General features: G+C 44.2%; 1 protein-coding gene across 1 annotated transcript in view; it reads left to right on the top strand.

Moving 5' to 3' along the window:
* Positions 1 to 27,287, top strand: part of CALCR (calcitonin receptor) — a 53,560-nt gene that overhangs the window by 25,852 nt on the left and 421 nt on the right. Inside the window, exons 7-11 of the mRNA XM_009876481.1 lie at positions 8,561 to 8,714; positions 13,963 to 14,023; positions 14,125 to 14,191; positions 16,108 to 16,326; positions 21,105 to 21,146. Coding sequence (XP_009874783.1) covers positions 8,561 to 8,714; positions 13,963 to 14,023; positions 14,125 to 14,191; positions 16,108 to 16,326; positions 21,105 to 21,146 — 543 coding nt within the window. The remainder of the gene's footprint in view (positions 1 to 8,560; positions 8,715 to 13,962; positions 14,024 to 14,124; positions 14,192 to 16,107; positions 16,327 to 21,104; positions 21,147 to 27,287) is intronic.

Genomic DNA, 27,287 nt, shown 5'->3' on the forward strand with positions numbered 1-27,287 from the left:
TGTATAATTCTGAAAGAAGAAAAAAGGTTCTGTTAAAGAGCAAGGAGAAAAGACAGAAGGAGCAAGAGAGGAAATTCATCCCTAGCACCAAGTCACCCACATTCTCCCTGTGATCCAGACACAAACCGTGAGAGATAATCCAAAGCATTATTTACATGAGGAGAGGCCGTACTGCATCCTTGCTGCATCCTTACTGCATCCTTGCTTCATCCTTGCTGCAGAGAGTAAAACTCTTCGATGATCGTTCTGCTCATGTAAAATGGTAAGTCAAGCCACTTTTTTGATGTTTCTTAATTTACTTGTTTACCTCGTTTTTTCCCCTTCTTTCTGGTCATTTCATTTTCTCTCTCTCTTTCTCTCAGATTATCTGGATCTGAAATGATGGAAGAGAAGTGTGTGAGCCCAGGTGGCCATACAAGAGGCAAAGGAGCAATGAAATAGCTCAGGGGCACTTGAATAAAAATAAACAGGACACACGTATAAACACTTCTTTACATGTAGTGCAAAATGTTACATGAGCTCTTTTTTTTGCATGGTGTATCTAAAGTGGCAACTGCATTAAATATGCTATTGCTGGAAGGGGTATCTTCTGTCACCTTCAAATGAGACTGACCCACAGAAAAACAGTGATCTGTGAATAGCGCATTATGTTTGCCATTAAACCCCTTGGAAACAGAAATAAAACTCTTGTCTTATCTGTTAATACAGTCTTGCACAAGAGATCTGTAGTTATCATTTTTTGTATTCCACAGAACTCGTAATTTAAATACTGAGTGCTGGTGGGGAAGATACAGCTAATGACTGGGGGGATAGCTCTGCTAATGAGAAACTGAATAATTGGTCAGCTCCATGGGCACCAATATAAATATGTTTGTAGCTGGGACTAAGTTTGGTCACCAGTCAGTAATGGCTCAGTCATTAGAACCTCTTCCAGAAAGTCTTTAACAGATCTTACTGTATTTTTATCACTTTCCTGTGCTGTTGAAGATACCTGTGCTCTTCTTTCTGGAGGCTCCTCTGCCGCCTCTTCACCTTTCATGTAGGAGTTTCACCATTGCTTCTGGCATTGTATGATGTGAAACTTTTGATTTTAATTAATTATATAGAGTCCATAGCAAGGACCAGTGCTCCACTGGTAGCTCCTGGGAGAGCCCTGTGTGGGCTGTCGTGCTCGGCCGTGGTGTATCAAAGAGGAAGGACCCAGCACCCCTTCAGGCAGTCTCGCTGTCAGGTCCCAGCTTTCTGCCACAGAGCTAATCTTTGCCTTAGTGTCCAAATGATCTGTAGCCCCTCTTGCGTGGGTGCAGAAGCAGAGCTGCTAAGGGAGAACCCGAGCAGTCCATGTTTTCTTACAGGCACCGTGATTTCATTTTCCCATCAGGGCCAGGTTGGGGCTGGGCTGGGCTGAGTCTGGCACAGCCCTTCCCGCTGGCAGTGTCTGTCCTGAGAGTGAGTGTCTGAAGGGTGGTTACTGTGATTTATGAGGTTACCATACTGGTGGCTTCCCCAGTTCTCAAAGGAGTAGAGAGGGAATGAGAGCCAAGAAAAAAAAAGGAGATCCACAGCATTTCAGGAACACTGTTGATTTTAGGAGTTTTTACCATAGAAATGTTACCTTCTCTTGTTGCTTTCCGTTCCTTCTGATGTAGACTGACAGAGCCTGAGGCTTTGTAAAACATATTTCTCTCAAACGAGAGGCTCATAGCTGATACAAGTGAAGATGAATGGCCAGACTTCTATTTCATGTGACTTGTGTTTGCCTCGGCCGTCCTGGCAGTGCCCGTGGTGCAGCCGGCCCTGGAAGCAGCAGAGGTGGAACTCCACACAGGAGAAGGCTCTTTGATCCTCTGAGTTGTTTCATGTATTATGCTCAGGGTAGAGCTTCAGGAGGCTCCATTCTTGTTAAATTAATTTGATTCTTTATTAATGTAACTATTTCCAGAGCTTTACTGTCACCCTTAAAGCATCTCTGAAGTTTTTCATCTTAGTACGTCTGTTCCCTTGTGCTGCTTCCACTGGATTGCTTACAGCAGCCTCTGCAGCCAGTTTAGCCCCAAAGAGATGAGTCAAAGCTGGTTTAGGGTGATGCAAAAGAAATCAAAGACTAAATTTCTAACCTGTTAGTTGACCATTACTGGCCAATGCCTAGCAGCCCTGTCTCCTACATCTTCTAGTGCATCTTCTGTGTGAGGAGAGAGTCAGTGTTCCTGCGAAGGCTGCCATCATATAATCATAAAATGGTCTAGGAAGGGACCTTAGAGATCATTTAATCCAGCCTCCCTGTCACCAGGGACGCCACCCCTCAAAACTAGATCAGGCAACACATGGGGACCGAAGAGGAATCGAACCTGCGACCTTAGTGTTGTTAGCGCCACGCTCAACTGACTGAGCTAACCGACCCCGTCTTGCCTAGAAGCACTTCATCTGGAAGGGCCCACTGGCAGTTTAAGACATTGTCCTTCTGCCGCCTCAGGTGTAGGAATGAGGCTTGGTCAGAGCAGGCTCAGTGTGTATTTGTGAATTTACAAATTGTGCAGATTTTTTGGCTTTGCATATTTTATTTGTGTGTCGACTTTAGTAGGACGAACTGGCTCGGCAAGGTTGGCCTGGAGAGAAGAAAATGTATTGCTTTTGTGTGAGTCAAAGAGGCCAACGTCAGTCTCCAGTTACACCCCTGCTAAGCTCTCTTTGGGTCAAAGTTTTTCCACCACACCGGGTTCGGTGATTAACTTCTGGCATATTTTTGTTCAGCTCCAAAGTAAAACAGGGAGCAAAAGAGTGTGAGTGAACCAAACCCTTTAAATCATCATTTACAGGCAAAGGACTGAGGCTATGCTTTAGTTTTTGCAGGTACCTCAGAATAATATTTGACATCTACAAGTAAATAATCACAAATCCCATTAGTTTTCCTTTGCCTGAGCAGATACATGAAGATAGGTTCACATCTCCCATCCCATTTTCCCTGTGACAGCTCCCTGTCTTGTCTTTGGTTTTCACCAGTGACGCAGAGAAGAGCACGTGTTGCAGTGACACAAGCTCTTCCCTGACATAGCAAAGGCTGTACCGGGACACAGGAGTCACAAACTCTTTTGAAACAGAAACCAGGGTAGTCACTAATCATTTAACTTTTTTTTTTTTTAAGAAAAACAAACAAACAAAGAAACCCAAATGAAACGAAACAAAAAAACCCCAAGGTTCAGTGAGATTAATGCAGACTAAGGGAGGTTGTGAATTCAGAATCAGCCGTATTCAGAGAGTTCTCACAAATTTTCGGGCTGGAATAATATCTGCATTCATTTTGAGACAGATCTGTCTGGGTGTAAATGGCGTGAAGCAGAGCAGCAATTCCCATCATTTTTCCCAAGGTCTTTATATTCTTGTTTATATTCTCAAAACTCTCAAAGTAATGAAGGAAACAAGGCACCATGTAATCTCGGTGATGTCTGATTCACTGATCTGACGTGATGTGCCATGCCCAGATTATGAAGGATGGATGATTAAAGGACATTCACAGCATTCATAAATGACACTTCTGTGAAGAGTGTTTGTTGTTTATGTGGCACAACTGAATCCGGGCTGCAAAGAAGTCAGTCTGAGAAGGATCTGAGCTTTCTCAACAGTTATTATGGTTGCTGGCTCAATGGGAAAGCACAAATTAACAGCTGCCATGAGGGAGGGGGAGAGGGGGAAGAGGGCAAGATTCTAAGAATAAGTATTTATTTTGGGACAAATTTCCACATCTTACTTTCCTCAGGGATTGTTTTGTCTGGGTATCAGTTGCTTGCTCTTCTTTGAAAGCAGCACTTAGTAGTAGGCTCAGGCTTCTCAAAACTGCTGCAGCATCATGAAGGGAAGGGTGACAATTTTCACGAGGGCCAGTCCCAGCGTGTTTCATGTCAGATAAGCCAGGCTCTGTCAGGTTGTGTTTTGGCTACAGGCAGCTCTTACCCAGGAGGTGGAGTGCCCTCTCCTCCAGAAGGGGCTTTGTGCTGCAAAACGCACTGTTGTCCCAAAGCTAAAGATACCAGATCCTGGGGCTTGTTCCAAGGTTTTCAGGCTGCATCTTTTCATCTCAGCTGAGGAAGACCCTCACTCCAGCCATGGCAAGGATGGAGGCTGAACACCCAGCACACAGACGAGACTGGAGATCCAAATGTCTCTGTGAAAAGTCTGATTTAAGCTGTCAGTCTGCCTAATCACTGTGCACCTGCACCATCTCTGGACCCTAAAGCTCTGCCACCGTGGCAGTGAGAAGTGAGCACGCCCGGGACAGCTGTTTTCAAAATCAGCAAAACCTCAGCATCCCTGGTCTGACTGTCGTCCGCTGCAGTTCTCCCATCTGTGACCATCTGCAGGCACTGAGGTTTTTACAGGAGGCTGTCACAGCAAAGCACGTGCTGCCTATGTACAAAACGAGTGAATCCACCCCAGATTGGCTAAAATTTGTGACATGCCTCCCGAACTGCTGCTCGGGAAAGGTGTGCTTATTTTACCCTCACTGAAAAGCTACCAGTCTTTCAACAATGTGGAGTTGTGCGTGACTGAAACCTGTCACTAATTGAATTCTCCATGCTTTAGTGAGGCTTTTTATCTTTTCTCCTTTTGGTTTTCCTCAAGGGGTGGGAGAGGTTCGTAGCTAGAAAGTGAAAATGACCTGAAAATGCAGGGTGGGACCTGGGCAATCCATACATCTAGGAGACTGAAAGGCAGATGATATGTCATTAGCCTCTAAAAATGCAGGCATGGAAAAATGTCAAGTAGCAACTTCTTAAATGTCAGATCAACAAGTGCAAAGGCTGAGAGTTGCCTTTCTGTGCTGTGCTGCATGGATGTGGCTTCCTCTAATGAACTCCTGTTCTTTCTGCACAGCAGGAGAGACAAATCAGGTGTCTATGTTTAGTGTCACAGATCCCAGTCGTATCATTAGAAAATCCCTGGAGCACTCAGCTGAGTGCTAGAGTGGTTATACCCAGGGCATCCAAGCTGTATGGGCACCTCATCCCCAGGAGATGCCTCTGCAGGTGGAGATCTTACACCTCGTAAGGACAGTTGGCTGTTAACTCCACGTAGGCTTGAAACTAGCCCGTCTCAGGGCATGACAACATGCCCAGAGCTGCAAAAATCAGTGAAGGCACCACATGAATGTACATTTGAGTAGCCTCTGCCTTGCCCCATCCTCATGTGCCCAGTCACTCTTGCTCAGGTGCAACGGCGGAGGAGAGGTGCCTGGAATGACTGAAGCTCTCACCCCATTTCATCAGGGATTACCTCCCACGTGGGGAGAAGATGGCAGCAGATCTCGTGAGCACGCTGACATCGTTTCCAGTCCAAACAAGCAGTGAGTCAAGTTTTACCTGTACTATTTTATTTTTTAGGCTATCTTGACCGCTCCTGTTTTCTCCTCCTTGGGGCCCCTCTCTGATGGCCTCGTTGCCCTCCTCCATCAGCCAGGCCCATACTTACCGTGCCTTCCCAAAAAAGCTGCCTCCCTCCAGCCACCCTGGCTCAAAACCCAAGCTGGTTGGGGGTGCTGGCTCTGCATTTTCTTCTCATACCCTCACATGCTGACCATGGCGCATCCTGCGGGCGAGGGGCCGGTGGGCACCACGTGCTGGGGGTGCTGGATGAGCCAGGCACCCCGCAGGAGCTGCGCCCCGCAGAGTTCAAAGCTGCAGCCTGGGGAGAGCAGTGGCTACAGCAGCCAGGGCTCAAGGATGTGCCGGGGTAGCCGTATTAATTCCTGCCCAGAAATGCCTAATTCTGGGCTGGCAGCTTCGCTACAGGTTACACGTGGACAGGGATGATGTTAAAAATATCCCCCATTGTTGAATTTCATATTTTGCTTTCTTGTAACACAAAACCTTGGATCCCTCTGAGGGGCTGTGTACATTTTGTTCTGTAAATGGTTTAAAAGTATATTAAAACATTAATCTTAGCCCAAGCCCCCATGTGCCAGGTTTCTGACTGGAACACAATTTAATGGATGACTCATAGCAGATATATTGTATGGTGGTATGACGTCCTGATAGCCAGTGATTTACAGCTACAATACTGAGCACTGTCTTGCTTTGGAAAGTCTTTTTATTGCTTATTTGTGTAACATATGGATACTTGGAACTTAGGAATATTTTCATAGAATAGTGTCCTAATAGCCAGAAAAAAAACAAACAGACAAACAAACAAACGCGTAAGGCAGATCAGTAATCAAACTTAAAACTACTCTTTTAAAATGCCAAGTTAAAAACGGCTGAGAATATATTGTATTGCCTTCAAACTTCATTTGAATAAATTGTGTCTGGCCTCTGAGGTAAGCTGTACAAACTCTCCTTGAGGAGGATGCTTTACTGGGGAGGTTCACAGAGGTGAAGAGGAATCGGACTAAGGAGGTCAAATATTTTTATTTCCCTTTAAACAAAGAGGGGCATGGCTGTGGTGATGGTCCATATAGCTGGCTTGGTTTAAAATTGATGATCTTAGTTGGCCTGATTTTGACAATTTTTTGAAATGTCACTTGGAGGCATTTGAAAAGAGGGGTTTCGCTATGCACACCAAGTGGCTTTCCATAGGGAGCTGGCAAGGACAGGTGTAAAACACAAACTTCCAACTTGCCAACCTGAGTTCCTCAGTGCAGGACACCATCGCGGGAACAAGAACTCACAGGAATCTGTGCGGCTTTCCTGTGCCAAAACTGAGTCGGCCATTTACTCTGACTGAATTACTAGGAAGACCTGCCCAAAACCAATTAGCAGTTTACTCTGTGCTACATTTTGTTATTGTTGTTCAAGGTAGTGTTCTGGGGTTTATGTCGTCTGACTGTTTGGGTTTGATTTGCCCTAACTGGTACTGACCATAATTAATGCTGCAGCTTTCTGTCTGCCAGCTATTAAATGGTAACCAGGGAGAGCTGTACCAGGGAAATGGCAAAGACACGTGGTGAGAGGCTGCTGGCTTAGCCGAGGAGTGTGGCGTGCCAGGTACAGTGCTCTGCGATGGCAGGGTCCTCTGTGGGCAGCTGGGCTTTTGGGACCCCTTTGGCAGTATTTGTAATACACCAGTAGAGTCGGCAGGATGTCGTAGACACACCCCAGTTCTAGCCCCTTCTTGTAAGAGGAGAATAAGTTATTTTACTCCTTCTCTGTGAAACGGTTCCAGCATCGTTTGGATGGGAAGCATACACTGAGATTCCATATCTCAGCCGAGGCGTTTGCGAGAGTTTTTGTCTCATATCTAACAATCGGTCAGTTATTAAGTGTGGAAGTGGTGGAAGATTTGCCTCTGTTTCATTGTGCGTTTTTATTTGACTTGTTTCTGTAAGAATGTATATTCCATAAATCTTACTAGTCCTGCAGTTTTTCCAGCTAAGACTGATGTATACCAAGATGTTGGTTACACTTGCTGTGTTTTATTTGTACCATCTGTGAGTCCAGTTCTCACCAGTAACAGGTTCGCTTTTACCTGCTCCGACCTAAGCGGAACACTCTGTTTTCATCACAGGAAACCATCACCACTGCATCGCTTGGCCACAGATGGAACACCCTGCACCTGTTAGCTCACCCATAGCAAACACTGATTTTTGCTGTGGTTCTATTGATATGAATTTACATGATTCACCTCAACGGGTTGTTGTGCTTAACCTCGTTGTGCTAACTTTTTCAGATCCATTCTCAAATTAATGTGATACGGATCTAAGTACTAATCACACCCATCTTTCATGCTTTGTCAGTGGTATTCTTACTTTTACTTACTGTGTAAGAAGTGATTAAATTCCTGAAAAGAGTTGTGAGCTGTCTGCATGACCATTACCCTAAAAGGTTTTATTTTTAAAGCCATAAGTGGTAGTTCGTGTGGAGGGTACAGGAAAGACACAAATGCTGAGGAAGGAAGAAACATATTGACATACACCTGTGAAAAACAGCCCAAGGATGATTCAAGACCTTAGTGAACACATTTGCCAACAGAAAAATAAGCAAATACTTCTTTCTTTTTCTTCTCTCTCTCTCTTTTTTTTTTTTTTACCCTTTTACAATGACTGTACAATGCTTTTGGGGCATACCTGTGTAAGAACTGTTCAGACACGGTGCAGAAAAAACATGTGACTGTCCACTCCACCCTGTGTGGTGACCAGAAAAAATGGATCGCCAGAAATAAAAAAAAGTTTAAAGAGTGGCTGTTGCTCAGGTGGGAGAGCTGAAGAAACCGTAGAACAGTTTGGTCAAAAGTAAAATAAATCAGTCAGACTGGAGCTCCAAGGTACTGTCTTCTTTACAGCCTTTCTTGTTCATCTAGAACAAGTTGCTTGTTTCAGTCCTTTTGTTACATGGTAGGTTTTGGAGTGCTGTTATCATACATTTTTTGAGTTTTGTGAGGGCTGTTTGCTCCATTCATCTCATTTGTAAGAGCTTAAAATCCCTGTCCCTGACAGGTGTTGAACGAACCCAGCAGGAGCTGGGGATTTCTGTTCCACTTTTCCTTTCTCAAAGCTTAGCAGCCACTTTTGTCTTTTCGTGCTTAAATGCAAAACGCTGGTCAAGTGTGTGACGTTATCTCCCTTGTCTAACAGGTCAGCTGCAAAGTGCTGCAATTCTTCCATCAGTACATGTTGGGCTGCAACTACTTCTGGATGCTCTGCGAAGGCATTTATCTTCACACGCTGATTGTGGTGGCGGTGTTTGCTGAGGAGCAGCGTTTGCACTGGTATTACCTCCTGGGCTGGGGTAGGTGTGCTGTCCTGTGTGGCAAGGCAATTGTAGTGGACACTTCCTTCAGATGTTTGAATTCTTCCAGCATTGGCACACCTGGATTGCTTGTTTAAACTGCTAGATCATAGCTTACGATTGAGTTCTTGGGTCCTAAATGGGAGTGAGTTTATTTGGATGGGTGTAGAGATATACAAAAATCAGCAGGAGTCAGCATCCATTATTTGTGCATCTTGGGATTTGCTGAAAGGCGTGCTTAAGTTTTGTTAAGCAAAGATTTGGAAGAGAAATAGATTTCTGTCCAAACATAGCTCTTTCTCAATAGAAGTTGTCTGGTTTTGCCACTTTATGTGCAAAACTAGTAATCTGTGACGGTGCCTATAAAAGTATATTTTTTCTGTGATGGAGAAGAGGAAGAATCAGTATCCATGTTTCCCAAATTGAAAAAACACAGCATGCAGAAAGAAGAACTAGAATTTGTCTGGAAGTAAATCCAGTAACAAATACGTTTTGGCAAATGTTTAAAAGGAGAAGATTGACTTTCACCTACACAGGAGTAGATAATCAGTCTGCTGTCAGGGCTGATTTTGTCCAAAACCATGATCTCTAAAGCATTTCAGAGAAGCAGACACGTGTCAGTAAGCAAATCTCAAGGATATTCTCTCAGAGAGGTTACAAACCCGTGCACTGTGGATGCAAACCAAAGGTAGGCACGTGCACATTGCCCAAGGACACACGACTAGGGCTGGTCCTCCAGCTCCAAATATGCAGATATCTTCTGTTTTCACTAAGGGTTCCCTTACTTTTTAATTAGTAGCAACAGCATGTGTTTATCCTTTGGACTGTCTGGCCCATATAAATACAACCAATATATCACAGTGGAGTGCAGTCTCTCTCACATTTAAATCACTTTGTTAATCCAGTCCACATCAGTGTTGATGGAAAATAGTTATCAAGAGCTTATTCCCAGTTTGGGAACCCTGAATCTCTGGCCTCATTGCAGTTCCTGGCAAGGCAGTATCTTGAAAGCACTGGTGCAGAAAAGCAGCAGCGGATGGACCTTTATCTGTCTTCTCACTGCACTTAGGGATGCTCACTTGGATTCATCTCTCACAATCCCAGTCTGAAGCAGATGGGGTTCATTCTGTATTTTCCGTCCTCTTTGGAGATGTTATACTTGCTCACTGTTATTTCATTTACAGCTGGAAAATGAAAAATTGCCCTGCTGCAGAGAAGAACAGAAAAAAATAGGAATTAATTAGATCAGAGGAAAATTACTCAGTTCTAAGTGTTCTGAAGATCTTTAAAACTCCTACTTCAACCACTATCAGGTCCTAAATAGGCAGTAACAGTGGAAAGTTGTTCTTCCCCTATTTGGATTTTCATTTAAGATCCTGATAAGTTGCATTCCTCTTACAGTGTAAGACTTAGTGCTCTCTGGATACCTCCATTAGATACCCAGAAAATTAGCAGTTTTCTAGTTTATATGGATTGTAGTGACAGATAACAGTTTCCAGGCCTGTAAGAACTTACCTTCCTTTTTCTTTCTTTCAATGAGAATGCCATCATGCACTCTTTTTATTCTAATGAGAGTGGTGTCATTTTTAAAAAGAGAGGGGCCTGTCATGCTCTTGAATTAAAAGTAGGTTGAACAGCATTGACTCTTAAATGAAGACAGCCTTCCTGAAGAACCCTAAATTGAGTCCGCGTTCCTGGATTTTGACTCTCCAACTAGGTGAGCCCTCTTGGAGCAAGCAGCTGTGCTGTCATACAGGTTTTGTAGTTCAGAATAGCTGAATATATATGAAAGTCTGACAGAGCTCTGCTTTTGAAATGGCAGCCCTGTGTGAAGAGGCATTTTAAATGTTTCCTTCCAGATAAAGCTTTTTCCGTTTTCATGTCTTGCAGCAAAAGCCTTCACAAAATTGGCTCATTCCATAACCAATTATGCAAGAGGAAAATGATCATAAGCATTTTTTTTTTTACAGGTGGTAATAAATTTAGGCAGTGCAATTTAAAGCAACTGGGAAAGCTAGCCGGCAGTCACAGCTTATGAGCTAGCTGACAGTGGCACCAGCATCGTGGTGGGTAATTCAGTGAAGTTATCGGATAAGATACTCATCAGTATCTGCTTTACTGCCCAACAAATAATTAGAGTGGTGGCTGTGGTAACAGGATGATGATATCTGGAAAAGGAGAAGGTTAATAAAAACAGATACAACTCTTGGCTATGAAGTGTGCAGCCTTTTTAGTGAGACGGAATGAATACTTCCGCAAAACCGAAAATGATCATGAGCACCTCCTAACTAAGGTGGAAGTTGTTAATAGCAAATTGATCTGATTAGGGCTATCTGGCAAGCCCTTAAATTTGCATAAATCAGTGTAATCCCGCTGATTCCAGAAGTGGGAGTCACATGATCTGACTTTAACCATCCAGCTATGTTAATCAATGGAGAGAGTTACATTTCTCCAAAGGGCAGTGCAGCACAACCAGAGCAGCTTGTGCTCTGAATTGCAATTAAAAACATCAAGGTAAATGTCCAACACAAGGTGAAGTTACTCATTATTCATTGATATAAGTGATCCCTGTGCAAGGAGATCTCGATTATTCTATTTTGAAAAATCACTAATGACATTTGTAAAATAGCTTTTAAAGAAAAATGAAAATCTGAGCAAATATAAAGCACATCTACAAAAGACTTGAGATGATTGAATGGAATCTGACATGGACAGATGTATTTCAAGACTGATGCCTTCATATGACCCATTCTTTGGGAACAGCTGCTGGGGATGTCATTTCTCATTTGTTATTGTTTCACTGGGTCAGAAAATCACCCTTATGCAGGTCAAGAAAACAATATCACATGTGTGCATCCAGCTACAGTTCACTCTGGCTGGCCGTGGCAGGGAGCTCCATCCCCATAAAAGTGAAAAGAGGATCATTTATTTACACAGTGGTGAACGAGAGGGCCTTCCAAATTCAGCTGGAAATGCAATTAAGCCTAATTGCCCGTTTGTGCCATAAAAGACCCGGCATGACCTGAAAGAATATGTTGTGTCTTTTCTTGGGATGACTGGAATGAGACTTTTTGCTGTTTTACTCACTGCTCACCACGTGTTGGTGGGACCCCAGGAGTGATGCCATCAAGACCCAGCAGACCTCAGTGTTCTGCTTCTTATTAACTCTCTGCCTTTTGGCCCTTTACAAAAGAAGAGCAACATGTAGCCCTACAAGAGTCCATCCAGCCTGCAGCTGGAAATCTGAGCGGTAGACAGTCATGAGATTCTTACCCTGGAAGTGACTAATGAAAATTTTCCGTCGCGTTCTTAAGATTTGCTGTGAGTCTATTGAGCCAAACGTTGGAGGCTAATGCATTTAGCAGAATAAAAAGGTCCTTTGGCATCATGTGCAGCACTCTCCTCATGATACTCCAGGACAGAGCTTTCAGATGAATAATTTTTGCTATTATAGAAAGGCCCCTTAAAAATTGTGCTTCAATTTGTCTGTCAACAAAACTGGCCCAGACTTGATCCGTTTCCAAACCAAAAGGGTTTTCTCAAGCTGTCAATCCCATAAACTCACTCTGAGGCTGGAAGCTCCCCTCTTTCTGTTCCGAGCTCTTTGTTGTTCTGCCATGCATCATCACCCAAAAAAGGCATTCTGCAGCCAGAGGCCAAGTAATCATTTTCTAGCGATATAGGAGGAGGCAATCCAGTTTGTTCTCCCACAGCTGCATTGTCCTCTGTAGGTAAACCGCAGTAAGAATTTTTTCTGGCAGTGGAATAAGTAGCTGTTGCTTAAAATTACCTAGAGACATCAGAGTTTCCTATTTACATACTTTTTGGACCTTATTCTCAGTCCAGCATTGGCTGGGCTGTGCTCTGAGGTAAGGCTTGCCCAGAATTGACTAAGGACTCTCTGAGTCTTCTAAAAATGTTTATGAAATCACTAATACCCAAAGAAACAACATTCTGCCCTCTGCGACTAAACACAGGACCAGCAGGACGTTTTCACACATTTTTAGTTATAATTATGTAATATCCAAAGTTCAGAAGAAACGTCTGTGGTTTACAGGGAACAGGCAGCAGTAACACCAGAGGTGTCCACAAAGCTCTCTGCACGGGGCAGACAAGGCAGTAGATCATCTCTTTGCCGTCCAGCTGACCGTATGTGCAAGGCTGTATAAATTGGGGTCACTATTACAGTGCAGACTGCACAATTCCAGGTCTTTAGCCTGTTGAACGGGGCCACAACATACAAGCAAGCTGGAGAAAGATGAGCAAGACTAGACCAGATTGCCACTCCTAATGTCAGGCTGGAAGTAAGAATTTGAGGCTTTCAGCTTGTGGTGTGTTCCCAAGCCTTTGGCCCCGTGCAGAATTGCTCCTGTCAGAGCAGTGGCCTCCCCTGAGGCTTCACAGATAAATCAGGAGATGTGGATTTAAGGTGTCCACAGCTCCACTCCCTGTTGAGATAAAGCTGCATGGGGATGGGGATGATGGGGATGGGGATGGAGATGATGGCGATGGGGACAATGGGGATGGGCATGGGGATGGGGATGGAGATAATGGGGATGGGGACTGGGATGGGGATGGGGATTGGGATGGGGATGGGCATGGGGATGGGGTGGACTTGACTGCACAGAGTCTGAGAACCTGCAGAAAGTATCACAAATCCGGAGCCTCAGAAGAACCTCCTATCTCCAAACATTTTCTCTTGCCTTGGGATCCAGAAGGACGACTCCTCGCTCTCTTGTTCATTGCTCCATGATCTGGCATGCGGGTTTATTTGCCTCGCTCTTGCTCAGCAATTACTTGCGTGGTTTTAACAAGTGTCCCTGGTTTCCCCGCGTGAGCCCTTGAGAACCGAGTGATCCCTGCATCCCTCCCACACTGCCTGCTCACAGACTTCCCCGCACGAGCCCCAGCAGCGCAGGGGACCTGGCAGCTGATTTGTGACACCCCAGAAGGGCACAGCCCGCTGGCTTTGCTTCTCCTTTTGGCCTGCCTTGGACCTGCTTCCCTTCTGCATCTCACCATCGAGGCCACGCTAAGGGCCCCGAGTGTGATGGGGTTGCAGGTCTTTCCCAAACAGCTGTGACGTCATATACATGTGTTTTGTGGACAAAAGACTGGTCAGTGTGTGTGACACCAACAAGTGTGAAATTACAGGTAAAAAGACATTAGTTAGTGTGTGTGACACTAGCAAGTGTGAAATTAAAGGTAGAAAACCCCCAAAACTGATGTATAACTTCAATCATTTCAGGGTTTCCTTTAGTGCCAGCATCTATTCATGCTGTTGCGAGAGCCAGATACTTCAACGACAAGTGAGTAGCATGTCTGGTTTCAAAGAAATTTAGTATTATTTATCTGTGTAACACATTTTACTTGAGTTAATAATAAATTTTATGGCGTGTTTCCCCTCCAGCTGCTGGATGAGCGTTGACACGCACTTGCTCTATATTGTTCATGGACCTGTAATGGCAGCTCTATTGGTAAGAATATTATTTGGTATCAACAGTTTAATAATTATTTTAGAAGTGCTGCTAATGCATACGGAAGTTTCTGCACTTTAAGTATTTTAGTCAAAACTCAGAAGTAGCTAGAGGTTTCCTCTACTCTGTGTTACAAGGGCAGGTTCTCATCACTTTTCAAAAACAAGACCTCCCAGTAAAGAGCCATGATTTGAAGCAAACGGAATCCCTGACTGCTGTTGAAAATCACTCTCTCCTACTGTCACTGGGAGAGCACGAGTTTTATTCCTCACTGAACTGGTGTGGTCCAAAGGTAGAGAGAGGAACTAGTTCAGGGAAGGGACCGAACTGGGATGTCTGAGTAGGAATCCTATCTATTGTGGCTTTACTGGTTCAGTCTTGGTTCCTTCTGCCAGCGAACTCCTAGGAGGGGTCATCCAACCTTTATGTTTGTCACTGTGCTCCAAGTCTGTACATCCCAGCCACAAAGAAAACAGACCTTTTTTTTTTTTCTAGAAAAATCTTTAACTGTTTTCAAATAAAGCATTATAATTTCTGGCTTGTGGTTATGCCGTATCCAGTCTTATTTTTCCTGTGAAGATGTCAATGTCTGCAGAATGTCCTGCATGAATTGCTACAAAAATCCCCTAGTGACAAACTGACTCATAGTAGCTGAGGATTTTTACCTTTTTTAAGTCTTTTTTCCACTTTTCACAGTTACTCCCAGAAATCCTAAAAGCGAAGGTTAGGCAGAGTGAGTAATGTCAGAGCAGGCTGGAGAATCAGGTTCAGATTTAATGCTGAATGGGACCTCAGAAGTCATTTATTATTCCTTTTTTTCCAGTAGAGCACAAATGTAAAACAGTTGAAAGGTCTCTCAGTGGTTAAGAAGTGATGAAATGCTTTGCCAAAGCTTACTGATTCATATTTTATTGTTCTGAAAGATTCAACTGAAATTTCTGATGTATCTATGGAATTTGGGCTATTGAAAGATCCATGTAAGTTATGCAGCTTACATACTTGCTTTAAATAATCATCTGGGGGGGAAAAAAAAAGATCTATTGAAATTCTGAATTATAGGTGTCTGATACTACTGTAACAAAGCGGAAAAGAGTGATCTGGGTACACTGGGGAGAGAAGAAGGTGTTTGATAGCATTAACCTGTGCCTGTGGGTAGGGTAGCTCTGCTGTCTGGTCGAGGCAAGGGGTGGCCCAGGGTTCTCTCAGGAGCAGCTGAGTCCTCGGCTCATGCACCAGCCTGAAATGTTGGATGGTGTCAGCTGGAGCATCTTTCTCAGCGAAATTGTGTGCACCCCTAGGTCCCAGATGAGCAGGGACACGCCGGGGTTTGTCTCAGCTGGCTGCAGACATGGCAGTGCAGCCTGAAGCGGGATGCCCCGGGGACCTTCACACTCAGAAGGGAGATGTGGTGACTCCTAGGGGACAACTCGTCTGTTCGTTTAAACTTCAGACATAAAAATTGGATTAATTGTTCCCTGGAAATCCCAAATTTCTCTGCATTGGTGTCAGAACAGCCAGTGCTTCCTAAAAGTGACCCCTGCGTGCCTGAAACATAGAATCATAGAATGGCCTAAGCTGGAAGGGACCTTAGAGATCATTTTAATCCAGCCTTCCTGTCGCCAGGGACGCCACCTCTCGACTAGATCAGGCAACACATGGGGACCGAACGGGAATCGAACCCGCAACCTTGGCATTGTTAGCACCACGCTCAATGGACTGAGCTAACCGGCCCCCGTGTAGAGCAGCTTAGCATCTCTTTTCCAGAGACATCCGAGCTACTTTCCAAGGAGCTGCCCATTACGAGCTACAATAAAGCTAGAAAGTTGCCTTTCACTGCCGTTAACGCGCTCCATATTTTTATTTCGAAGGTCTGTTTAATTTGAATGCTTTCAGCTCTGATGTCTTTGCTCTTGCAGGTCAATTTTTTCTTTTTGCTCAACATTGTCCGAGTTTTGGTGACCAAGCTAAGAGACACTCACCGTGCTGAGTCCAACATGTATATGAAAGCTGTCAGAGCCACTTTAATCCTGGTACCCTTGCTAGGAATTCAGTTTGTTATTATTCCCTGGAGACCAGAAAACCGACTTGCTGGAGAAATATATGATTACATCATGCATATATTAATGCATTACCAGGTATGTGATATAGTAGCAGCTTCAGCTTAGGTGAGATGCTTTCTGCTAAGCTGATTTAGCCAAAGATGCTGTTGACAGTTGTTTTGTCCTGAAACTGAGCATGCCCATGGTTTTGCATTTCTTCTCCAGCCACTTATGCATTATTGGATTATCTGTCTTTGCGCAGGAAGCACTGATGTATAAAGACAAACACAAGATAGGGAAAACAATGAAAAATATAGCAAGAAATGGTCAGAGGGCACTATTTCTAAACTAAGGAGAGAAAACTGAGGTAACAGAGGGCTTTTATGTTCCAACATGATTGCTGCTCGAGTGCTCCACTTGACTGCAACTGGTGCTGTGGGGTTAATGTTAAAATGAGCTGTGTGTGCAAGGGGGAATGGCAACGCACAGCAGAAGAGACTGAGACAATGCAGCTGCACTGAGGAATTAAAATTCTATTGCTAGACGGTTTAAAATATGACTGACGTTTTGATTTCATAATGAAAATTCAGCATAATTCAGTAAGTCTGGTTTGTTTTCTTTTAAAACCAAAACAAACCTAAATGACTTCAAGTGCTTGGTTATCTGGTTTCCTGACAGTGATATAACCAGTCCTACATGGACTAGGAAAAGCAGATTTCTAATGCATTTGTGAATAGTGCTCAACACAGGTGAGTACAATGACCCACTTCTTGTTTCCTTTCATACAGAAGCTAAATGATACAATTCTTTTAGAATCGTAGTAAGAAAGAATGTTGGGAGAGATTATTCTGTTGTTACCTGTATTGTCACTTGCTTACAGTTTCAGCAAGTTAGGGTAAGATGGTGTTAAGATAATCATTTTGCTCTTCAGATGCCTTTCAAATCCTGTGAGGCTGTTAGAGAATTGCAAAAAATATTGTTTATTATCTCAATTGACAATCCTAATTGTGGTCATTGTGCAATAGAAAGTCACCAAACCGAGGTTAAAACAGAACGAGAAACAGAATGAAAGGATCGTGAAACCGTTGTGCTGATGGAGGGGATGAGGTGATCCAAGGAGGCACAGCTGCATCTCCTCACAGAGAAGGCAGTCATTCCATCTGTTTCTCTGTTTAAGGAGAAATAAATAACCTCTGTGATGCCGAATCAGACAGAAACATTTTCTCCCTCTGTGCAAAGTTAAGGACTTTCTAATATTCTGAGCCCATAAGAGTCGCAGAAAATGGCTTTTTTGAAAGCTGCCTATTATAAAGTGTCATTTTTAAATGAAAAATTCATGTACACAATGACAGTAATGAAACCTCCAGCAGAGAGCGGGAGAAGCAGCGGTGTGAGCTCTGGCTGATGGGATGTCTCCATCCCTGTGCAGCAGGTGGGCTGCCGTCTCCAGCCCTCTCATGACAATTCCCCACCTTGGCAGCAGCAGAAACTGCACAGAAACATCCTGTGCTTTGCCTATTTTGTTTTTAACCTGACGTGAGTGAACACTTCATAATGCAGTCACACACCGCAGAGATGCTGTGTACGTGTGGTGTGAATGATCAGGAGCACAATGCTCTGCTTCTCAAAGCTCTTTATCATTGCTGGAATCAGATAAACAGGAGTGGGGAGTGCTCATAAGAAGAACCTTGGTTGTGCTTTTCCTTTTTTTGTTTGCTGCCCATTCAGATCCAGAAGTGAGAAGTGAATGGGCATGGACCAAAGCCCACACAGAGCATCCCAAGCTGCTTTTTTGTGTTGTGGCTATCTGTACGTGTGCCAGCATCTTCTGCCATCAATAATGAATATATTGTCCCACTAAATGGCAGCACAGTATGTAGTTAGGGCAGAAACTAAGGCTATGGACGTGCTCAGGAATAACAGGAATAAGCGTATCTATATATGCTCTCTGTGCTTTATGGAGCTGTAAGAAAAAAACCTGAGGTGTCAGAAACCCATGTGAATTTGCAGTACCGCAGAGGTGATTTTTCTTTGTTTCTTTTTAACCTGAGCACATAACTGGAAATTCTCCTCAAGACACATCTAGGAGAGTGAGATACAAATTAAATACCTGCCAAACAAAGAACGTCCTTGGACATTCCTTGTATAGGCACTTCCACATGGAGAAAAACTCCCTAAGGAGTCCATAAGGCACATGAAGGTCTGGGAGCTGCTGACTCTGGACTATCCCTAAGATGGGATTTAGCTGAAAGCCACATTCATCTGGCCTCCACACCGTTGCAGAAATTAAGACTTTTGGAAGAAGTTATTAAAGGTCTTAGTCTCAAAATAAATGTATTCTTCATCTCTGCCTTCGGTACCACAGCCAGCAATATCCTGCTAGCAGCGACGTGTCACAGGGCACTGTAACAGGGGCAGAGAGATTTAATTCACCCACAGATCTCATCCTCAGCAAGGCTTGCACCCTGAACAAACACCAGCAGCAGTGAGAGAGAATATGGAAGACGTATTGTCAAAGAGGGATGAGAAATAACATGTGGGCCTGACGTGAAATAATTAACCTGCTTCAAGTCTATCAGCTGTTTTAATAGATTCACTGTAGAAATAGCATCATCCCAAGCCCCCCTGGCTCCTAAGAGAGCTGGTGTCTGCTCATGCTATCTCTGTAGCTTTACAGCTGAAGGTAACAAAGCTACTCAGCACTGTGAGCAAAACTTTACATGTACAATGGAAGAAAGAGGAATAGAAATATAGAGATAGCAGAGCCCAGAGAGCCATTGCTGGTGGAAGACAGCAATGAGACATACACGGGACAAACTAGAGAAAATATCTTCATCCAGAAGATGTACAACGTGCATGGTGTCGAGGTAACAAGGAGCCACTTTGGCTCTTGGCTCACTCCAGAACAAAGGAGCGACTGAGAGGGGTAGGAGGCATCACCACAGCTTCCCCTTCAGCTTTTCCGTCACAGATTGTCTGGAGAAGACAGACAAGAAGGAACCTAGTTAAGGGTATTACGCTTTCCAACAGAGGGAAAGTAGAGCAATTGCAGGATGTGACAGAGGAATTCAAATACCAGACAGAAACTGAAATGCTAAATGGCTTCACTTCAATAGTTCAGGGTCAATTTATGCCTTTAGGTAAGCTGCAGTTCCCAAATCCACCCTCAACACTATCGCTGATGAACAGACTTAGAAACATTTCTCTGCTTCTTTCTCTCCTCCTGCTGTCCTCTGTATCTGCTGTGCCTCATGAGGACTCTCTATCGGTGTCCCCACTCCCAGGGGAGACCAAAATCCGTCTCATTCACCGCCGAGGCTGACTGCTGCGAAGAAAAACACACTTCAGCAAAACAGCGAAACGCCGGCTGCAGCCACGTGCTGTGCGAAGCCAATCAACAGCAGATGTTTTGCAAGACCGTGCAAATTAATGTAGTGCCCACTGCACCGCAGAAATTTAATGCAGGCCACCAGCAAGTGATGCGTTTGCCCCCCGTGCAGAAATTTTCAGTTTAGGAACCTGTGGTCTGACAAAGTCCTGCCTGAGAGGTGTAAGGTTTTGGCTGACTTTGTGGTGTTTCTCAAACCAGAGCTCAGGGAAAAGCTATTGTGTGTTGCATATCACATACTGGAATTCGGGCTTTTAAAGAATACTTACTGTTCTTCCAAAACATGAGAAGAAGCTTTCTTTTTTCTCACTGTGTCTACCCTTCCTCCTCCTTACACACGCTTTTCGGTGTTCATATTTGAAGTCATGTCAACATACAAATTCTGCGTTCAAGGAAGTTTCTCAGAGTAAAAGAATTGCTGAAATTCAGGTGCCCAGCACTTCTTCAAACCAGCCTGTGTATCTCTAATATATAAGCAATACACACATGAGAGTCAAGACATTTTACAAAGCTCTAGCTACTATTTAACTGCTAATCAGTTAAATTAGGGTTTATAAAAATCATGTATCTGGAAAGCTCTTCAAAGCAGCCCCAAGGGCTGTTTTATTGCAGTTTTCCCCTTAATTTCAGAAACGCTACACGTTTAGTTTATAATAACTGCTTTAAATAATTTAAAGGTGGGGCATTTGGCTCGCAGTGATGCTGTGTAATGCTATTTTAATAAAAGCAAGTGTAGTTGGGTCAGGGACCAGAGTAACTACATGATGCGGAATGGCAGGCTCTGTGTACAAGAATTTTCTCTTTTAATTAATTGCCTTGGCCTTCTTTAATCTTGTAACAGTAGTGAAACATTATCTGGCAGTAGTGAAATATTATCTGAACAACTGTGGCAACAATTAAATTAATTTCAAGCCATTTAGGACTAAGCTATGATTTCCAATGTCTCTCCTTTTTTTCCTGCCCTTCTACCTTCCAACTTTCTTGCGGGTTTTTTTTTCCTTTTTCTGACCACTTATACCTCTCTGCACATATATCCATCATGATAGCCCACATACAATTCACTTATCCTGACATGCAAGTCAATTTAAAGCCTTCCTGGGGCAGCTGCATTCTCCTTGGCCAACACTTTTCGGTGGGTACCAGCACTCTGGCAAAGGAGGGGCAGCGTGGGGGGCACCATTGCTCTGCCATCTCTCCAGCAAAGTTAGTGGCAGTGTAGTACTCGATGACTCTAAGCAAAGTATCGTCGCCAAAAGAGGTAGTCTATAAATACTAGTAATGTAGAAGACAATGGTAAAACATGTTGAAATGCCAAAAATGAGGAATAATGTACCTGTGAAAGAGGGGAGGGGAGGTGAAGCATCTGAGATGCAGAGGAAATGGACTAACGTTTCTGTCTTGTGCCCATCGAGTCCAAATTTCCAGACAATATAAAAGAAAAATTATGTATTCCAGTCTCTAAAAACTCTCTTTTCCTTTCTCTTAGGGCTTACTTGTGGCAACTATATTCTGCTTCTTCAATGGAGAGGTAAGCACGGGGAGTACAGCAGATGAACGGATGTGGAAGATAGTTGCTGTGCTCCTCATTAATGCAGAAATGAAGCGTGTCGCGCTCCAGTCTTAGAGATCAGAGGAAATCGGTTTTTGCTCTCTCTGTAAAAGCAGCAGTGTGCATTTTTGAAAGCTCTGTGCAAAGTGTGACTCGAATATCTCTGAGCAGGTCAATCGGGAGCGTTACCATCACAAAGATGGCCCCAAGTGAGGTCTGGGGGTGAGACTCTCCCCCGGCCATCTGCAATTTTGAGACAAAGGTCTTAAAGTAAAGCAGAAGGACGTGTGCCCTCCTGCTCCAGAGCAGCAGAGCACAGCACCCCATATGAACAGGGAATCTTCGGGGTCTGTGCTGGGGAGCCAGGTGCTGCGCTCAGCCCCAGAGCCGCAGCAGGTGCTGTCCCCAGGAGCACTGCCAGAGCCGGGGAGCCTGGGGAATGGGGTTGCTCTCACTCCTCTGAGGATCAACACTGGCCTTTGCAAGGTTAGTGTTCCTCACCTAATAGTCGAGTAATAAACCCTCAAAGCAAAGATGTCTCCTCTTCTCTTACAGCTGGATCAATAACTAACTTACCTGCAGCTGGTTTTAGGTCCACTTCACTACTTTTGCTTTTCTTTTTTTTTTTTAACCAAAAAATATGTCAGAAACCATCTGAATTCCTACAGTGAGCCATTTCTGAAAGATAATTAGCAGAAAAATGCTTTTTCAATACATCGGGAGCATTCAACTGTGGCAAAATAAACCACTTCATGTCTTAGCAAAGCCAGACGGTCCTGTAAGAAGTTAATTTTGAGTCCAGAGTAGGTGAATTAGATACAGAGCAAGTGTGGTGGGGCTGACACTCAGTGTGTCAACCTAGAGATGTTAGTGCTCCTGTTTATCCCTGAATGCTATTAGAAAGGAGCGAATTCCAAGCAATGATGTGACCACACTGACGTTTTGATCGCAACTTGAAACAAGTTTTGTTATTGACAAAGTGCTACTGACCATTTTACTAACTTTCAGGATGGCAGAGTATTAAATTCTGAAAAGAGAAGACTTCAGGGGGACCTAATAGCTGCCTTCCAATACCTGAAGGGAACCTACAGGAAGGCTGGGGAGGGACTTTTTACAAGAGTGTCCAGTGATAGGACAAGGGGAAATGGGTTTAAGTTGAAGGAGCATAGATTTAGATTGGACCTTAGGAAGAAATTCTTCAGTACGAGGGTGGCAAGACTTTGGAATAAATTGCCCAGAGACGCTGTGGCTGCCCCCTCCCTGGAGGTGTTCAAGGCCAGGTTGGACGGAGCCTTGAGTAGCCTGATCTAGTTGAGAGGTGTCCCTGCCCATGACAGGGAGGTTGGACTAGATGATCTCTGAGGTCCCTTCCAACCTCGGCCATTCTGTGATTCTGTGATTCTATGTTGGCATCACTGTGCATTTGCTTCTGGCTGGTGCCCTCTGTAAGCGTGCAGAGAAATGCAATGGTAGAAAAGATTAGAATCTGGTATTGAAATGTGGCTGCCAGTTTTGTACTCAGTTACTCCCCCAAGGAATCACGTGGATGGCATAACACACTGCACGTGGGGTTAATGACTCCTCTGTGGAGTGGCTGATCAGAAACATTTATCAGTGCCAGGCAGAAAGAGCCAACAGCCCTGGGGATTCGGGTTTCCCAGTGCTTGGGTACTTTTTGAGATTACACCCATTTTCAGAATTGTTCTATCCGCCTCAGGCTTGCAGTCTGTCTGACATGATAAATGGCAAGGATGCTGAGAAACTCTCTTGTTATTTTCTTTTAGAAAAAATTTTTTTACTGTACAGTAAGGGAATCTTTCCTTAGAATTTCCCACTAAGGTGGGCAGAGAGTCAGAGATGACACTTCTGTCATACAGACTCAAGACAGTTTGGTGCTACTTGCATCAACACATTACCAGTAAACATCAAGTAAGTTTATGTGCTAGAGGAGCTGTGCCAGGCTGTGCCAGAAGAGAGGGTGAAAGAGAGTTCCCCCTTCCTCAAGTCCCATTTATTCCTGAGGTCAGACAAGATGTAAATCTGTAAGGCACAGAGCCTGTGGAGCAGCAGCAGCAGCCCAACGCCAAGATGCCGGTAGGTCCTTCCAAAGTGGGTTTGGCTGCCCAAGAGGTCTCAGCCGAGATAACTTCCCTGGGTCTTGCTGTGGGCAGTAGGACACAGACCAAAGCCAGAGTCTGGTCTTCACTCGTGACAGGAGATTGTTTCGAAGGTGCTGTGTACGTCTGCTGCCACAGAGCTCATTTCTCATGAGAAATTTCAGTGTGGGGCAAAGAGATTAGCTTTAGTACCACAGGAGCCTGGATATGCTAGGTTTTACTTTTTCCTACTGGAACATTTAACTTCAAGGCTGAAAGACATGAAGTTTAGCCAGGACAAACAATGCAAAACTCAGTACCACCTGACGGCGTTTTATATTGCATTCATCACCTCCTACCTCACCAGCCCCACTCTAGCACCGTGAGCCCATCCTTAGAAAGAAATGTGGAAACAGGACTGAGAGACTGTCCCAGTGCCTGCCTTCGCGTGGAAGACCACACAAACAATGGTTGTTTGGGACTTTTAAAACAGATCTTCTTGTTTGCTTTCCTGTAAAGTTTCAGTGTCCAGCACACTAGGTTCTCTGTCCAACAACAACAGTGTTGTGCAGATGATACAAGGTCTCTGCAATAGTCTGCTCACCAGACTGTATTTCCAGGCCTGAGATTGCTTCTGGACTGCCAGGCTGGCAAACAACATGGAAAGTCTGTTTGGAAAAAAAAAAAAAAGAAAGAAAAAAACCCCAGCCATATATCTTGTATTCCACAGAGGCATGAATGGCTGAGAACAGAAAAATCTTTAAAGCCCTGAAGAGCAGAGTAAATAAACTCAGGCTCTTCATTTGTTTAGACTTTCTTCCGTGTTCTGTCCCAGGGGAGGCATGGCAGGCATCATCCTGCCCCTGCCGGTCCCCAGGAGCCTCCTTGGTCATTAACAGGTTATGGCTGTGCATGTGATTTTCAGTAATGCTGCTTGCACATTTAACATCCGTGCATGACCAGTTTTAGCTGGCACTGAATTACCATCATCTGAGATCTTGGAATCGTGGCAGCAGCCTAGTTTAACGTGTTGTTTTACTCAAGCCCAGCACCTTGTACTGTCCAATGTCGGTTTGTGGCCGGATTCTTGCAGAGGCCAGCAGTTCAGCAGAGAATAAGCACACATCTACTTTGACCTCATGCTCTCGTTGCTCTGTGAAGCCTTTTAAACCTGGAGGATAACAGCGCTTCTCAGCATGGACTGAACTGGAAGGGATGTGCTTGTTCTCTCCCTCACCATAGGCACAACTTAAGTGTCGCTCCCTCCTGGGAAGAAAACTGTAAGCTCCGCACAGCAGGCTTTGTAGGACTCAGTGACATTGTTCTTCCCTCTTCAGTTCTATCGTTTCCAGACTTTTGGTTGCCCCGGTGGCCCGTCACACTGCGAGCAGTGTGAGAGCCCGGCAGGAGCTCATCACCTTCACCGCAGCTCTTCTCCCCAAGCAAGAGTGACCAAAGTCTGGGAGTCCGTGCAGGGGGCACAGAAGGGGGCTGGGACAGGGACAGGAAGGCTGTGAGAGCGTGTTCTTGCCACCTTCACTGAAGATGCTGAGATTATTCTGAAATAAGCTCAGAGGGGCAGAGGAGATGCCAGAGGTGTGCAGTGGCTAAAGGCACTAAGGACCGGAGCGAATGTGGTGGTGGTGGGTCATGGGCTGGACTTGATGATCTCAGAGGTCTTTCCCAGTCTCAACAGTTCTGATTTTGGGATTCAGTGGTGGTGGTGGAGAGATGGTTGCAGGCAGAGCTGTGTGCACAGCCAAGATCTCTGCTTTGTCCTCACTGTGTCCAGCTGCTGCCCCAGTGTGATAACACAGAAAGTCACTGACTTAATCCCTCTGAAGATCTCTTCTTCCAGTCCCTCCCCCTAGCTTCTAGGTTGACTCAGCTGCAATATTCGTACTGCAACACCTAAAGGCAGTTTTAAAGTGACTAAAATCTTGGCCTCATGTGTGATATTTCTGTATTGCACTACAACTCTTTCACGTGGTGGTTCCTTCTCACTAATAAACTTTGGTGATGGTGTGATATGAAACATCCCTGCATGCAGCCATTTCACTTTAAGTCTCAATATTGGCGTGGTAGGCTTTGCTCACAGCACCAGTAATTAAAGTTCTGTTGTAACCATATCTCCTTTTGGTGCTTGATATCTAATTAACCTACGCTCAGCCATTTTTTTTCTTTTCTTCATGTGTTAGGAAAAGGTGAGTAGCAATACATTTCTCCAGGTGAAAAGAACTCTTAACTATTTTGACTTGAGCTAAACAATAGCAAAAAACCAGCCACTATTGGAAACTGGGCATGGATATAATTTTCAGTTAGTTCCAGAGGACTAGTCCAGCAAATGCTTGTTTACTCAAGAAAGTAGTCATACCAAAGTCAGTGCAACGGCTTGCATGAGTAGGGATTTATAGCATCAATCCTCATACCTTGGCTGGCGTCTTAGGTTAAAAATAAAAAGCCCAAGCAATTGAAATATCCATTCCTGGCCTGCTGCATAGTCCTGCTGTACACTCAGTAAGCATCTCAGATTCATAACAATTCCTTATGAAGCCTTGTCCTTACATGACACGAAACAGCCTCCTTGCAGGCAGTTGTGTGTGGTGAGTAGGTAACATTTTACTAATATACATATTAATAGAGTGATTAGAACTGTGGAGACTTGGTAAATATTAAAGTCGTTTGGATTCATCTCCATGAATCAAAGATATTACAGTGCACAGAGCCTGGAGAGCGATTTCAGACCACTGCCTGAGCAAAAACGACAGACAGCATCCACCTCAGCCTGAGCACAGACTCCCTGGGACACTCGTGCCATCACAGAGCCTTCCCCTGGCAGGCGGTCAGTTACAGCAGATTGGTGTTGCAAACTGCTCCTATTTTCACATTTGGCTGGCTGGGGTCACTGATGGAAATAAACAGAGCCAGGGTTTGCCCACCCCCTGCTCAGGTCCCAGCACTGCCTTTGGGAAGGAGCTAGCGAGGGCAGCGACTGAACACGCAGCTGGAGAAGGGCTTGTATTCCCTGGCAGGGCTCCACAGCACCTTATATAACATCACCCGTACAGCAAATGTGCAATAAAATATTCTGTTCCTAGAAGGTGAATGTCCGAAGGTTGAAATTCTCTGCTACGCAGAGGGCTGTGACCAGTGCTGCTTTTTGTCACCGCAGAATCTGTTCTTAATTATCAGAACAAAACCTCTGTTTAGCTGTACTACTCCTCCAACTCTTTCTAGAAACGTAGCCCTGGCAAGCTCTTGCCGTGTACTGACACTGTGCCATTCGTGGCTGCTTTCACTCAAGGTTAAGTCTCTTCAGGGGTCATTCCAGGGGCAAGGATCTAGCTGCAGCATCAGATGGGGTTTAATCCCTATCCCTCCTTCTTCTTTTCTGCTGTAGCATCCCACTGTGCTCCGTGCAGCAATCTGTTTCCTGCTTACGTCTCAGAGGAAAGCTAAGCTATACCCTCTCTTCACAAGCAGCACGAACTGCAGAAACTCGAGCTGCTGCCAGAGGGGAGGCAGGGAGGGAGCTGAGGCTGAGAGCTGAGCGACTGCTGCTGCTTCTGGAGCCGGGAGCAGGGGCTGGAGGACAGAACCTGACAGAATCAGAACCGGAGTTTTCTTTTCTTTTCTTTTCTTTTCTTTTCTTTTCTTTTCTTTTCTTTTCTTTTCTTTTCTTTTCTTTTCTTTTCTTTTCTTTTCTTTTCTTTTCTTTTCTTTTCTTTTCTTTTCTTTTCTTTTCTTTTCTTTTCTTTTCTTTTCTTTTCTTTTCTTTTCTTTTCTTTTCTTTTCTTTTCTTTTCTTTTCTTTTCTTTTCTTTTCTTTTCTTTTCTTTTCTTTTCTTTTCTTTTCTTTTCTTTTCTTTTCTTTTCTTTTCTTTTCTTTTCTTTTCTTTTCTTTTCTTTTCTTTTCTTTTCTTTTCTTTTCTTTTCTTTTCTTTTCTTTTCTTTTCTTTTCTTTTCTTTTCTTTTCTTTTCTTTTCTTTTCTTTTCTTTTCTTTTCTTTTCTTTTCTTTTCTTTT

Source organism: Apaloderma vittatum, unplaced genomic scaffold (assembly GCF_000703405.1).
Source record: "Apaloderma vittatum isolate BGI_N311 unplaced genomic scaffold, ASM70340v1 scaffold11359, whole genome shotgun sequence".
Taxonomy (NCBI): domain Eukaryota; kingdom Metazoa; phylum Chordata; class Aves; order Trogoniformes; family Trogonidae; genus Apaloderma; species Apaloderma vittatum.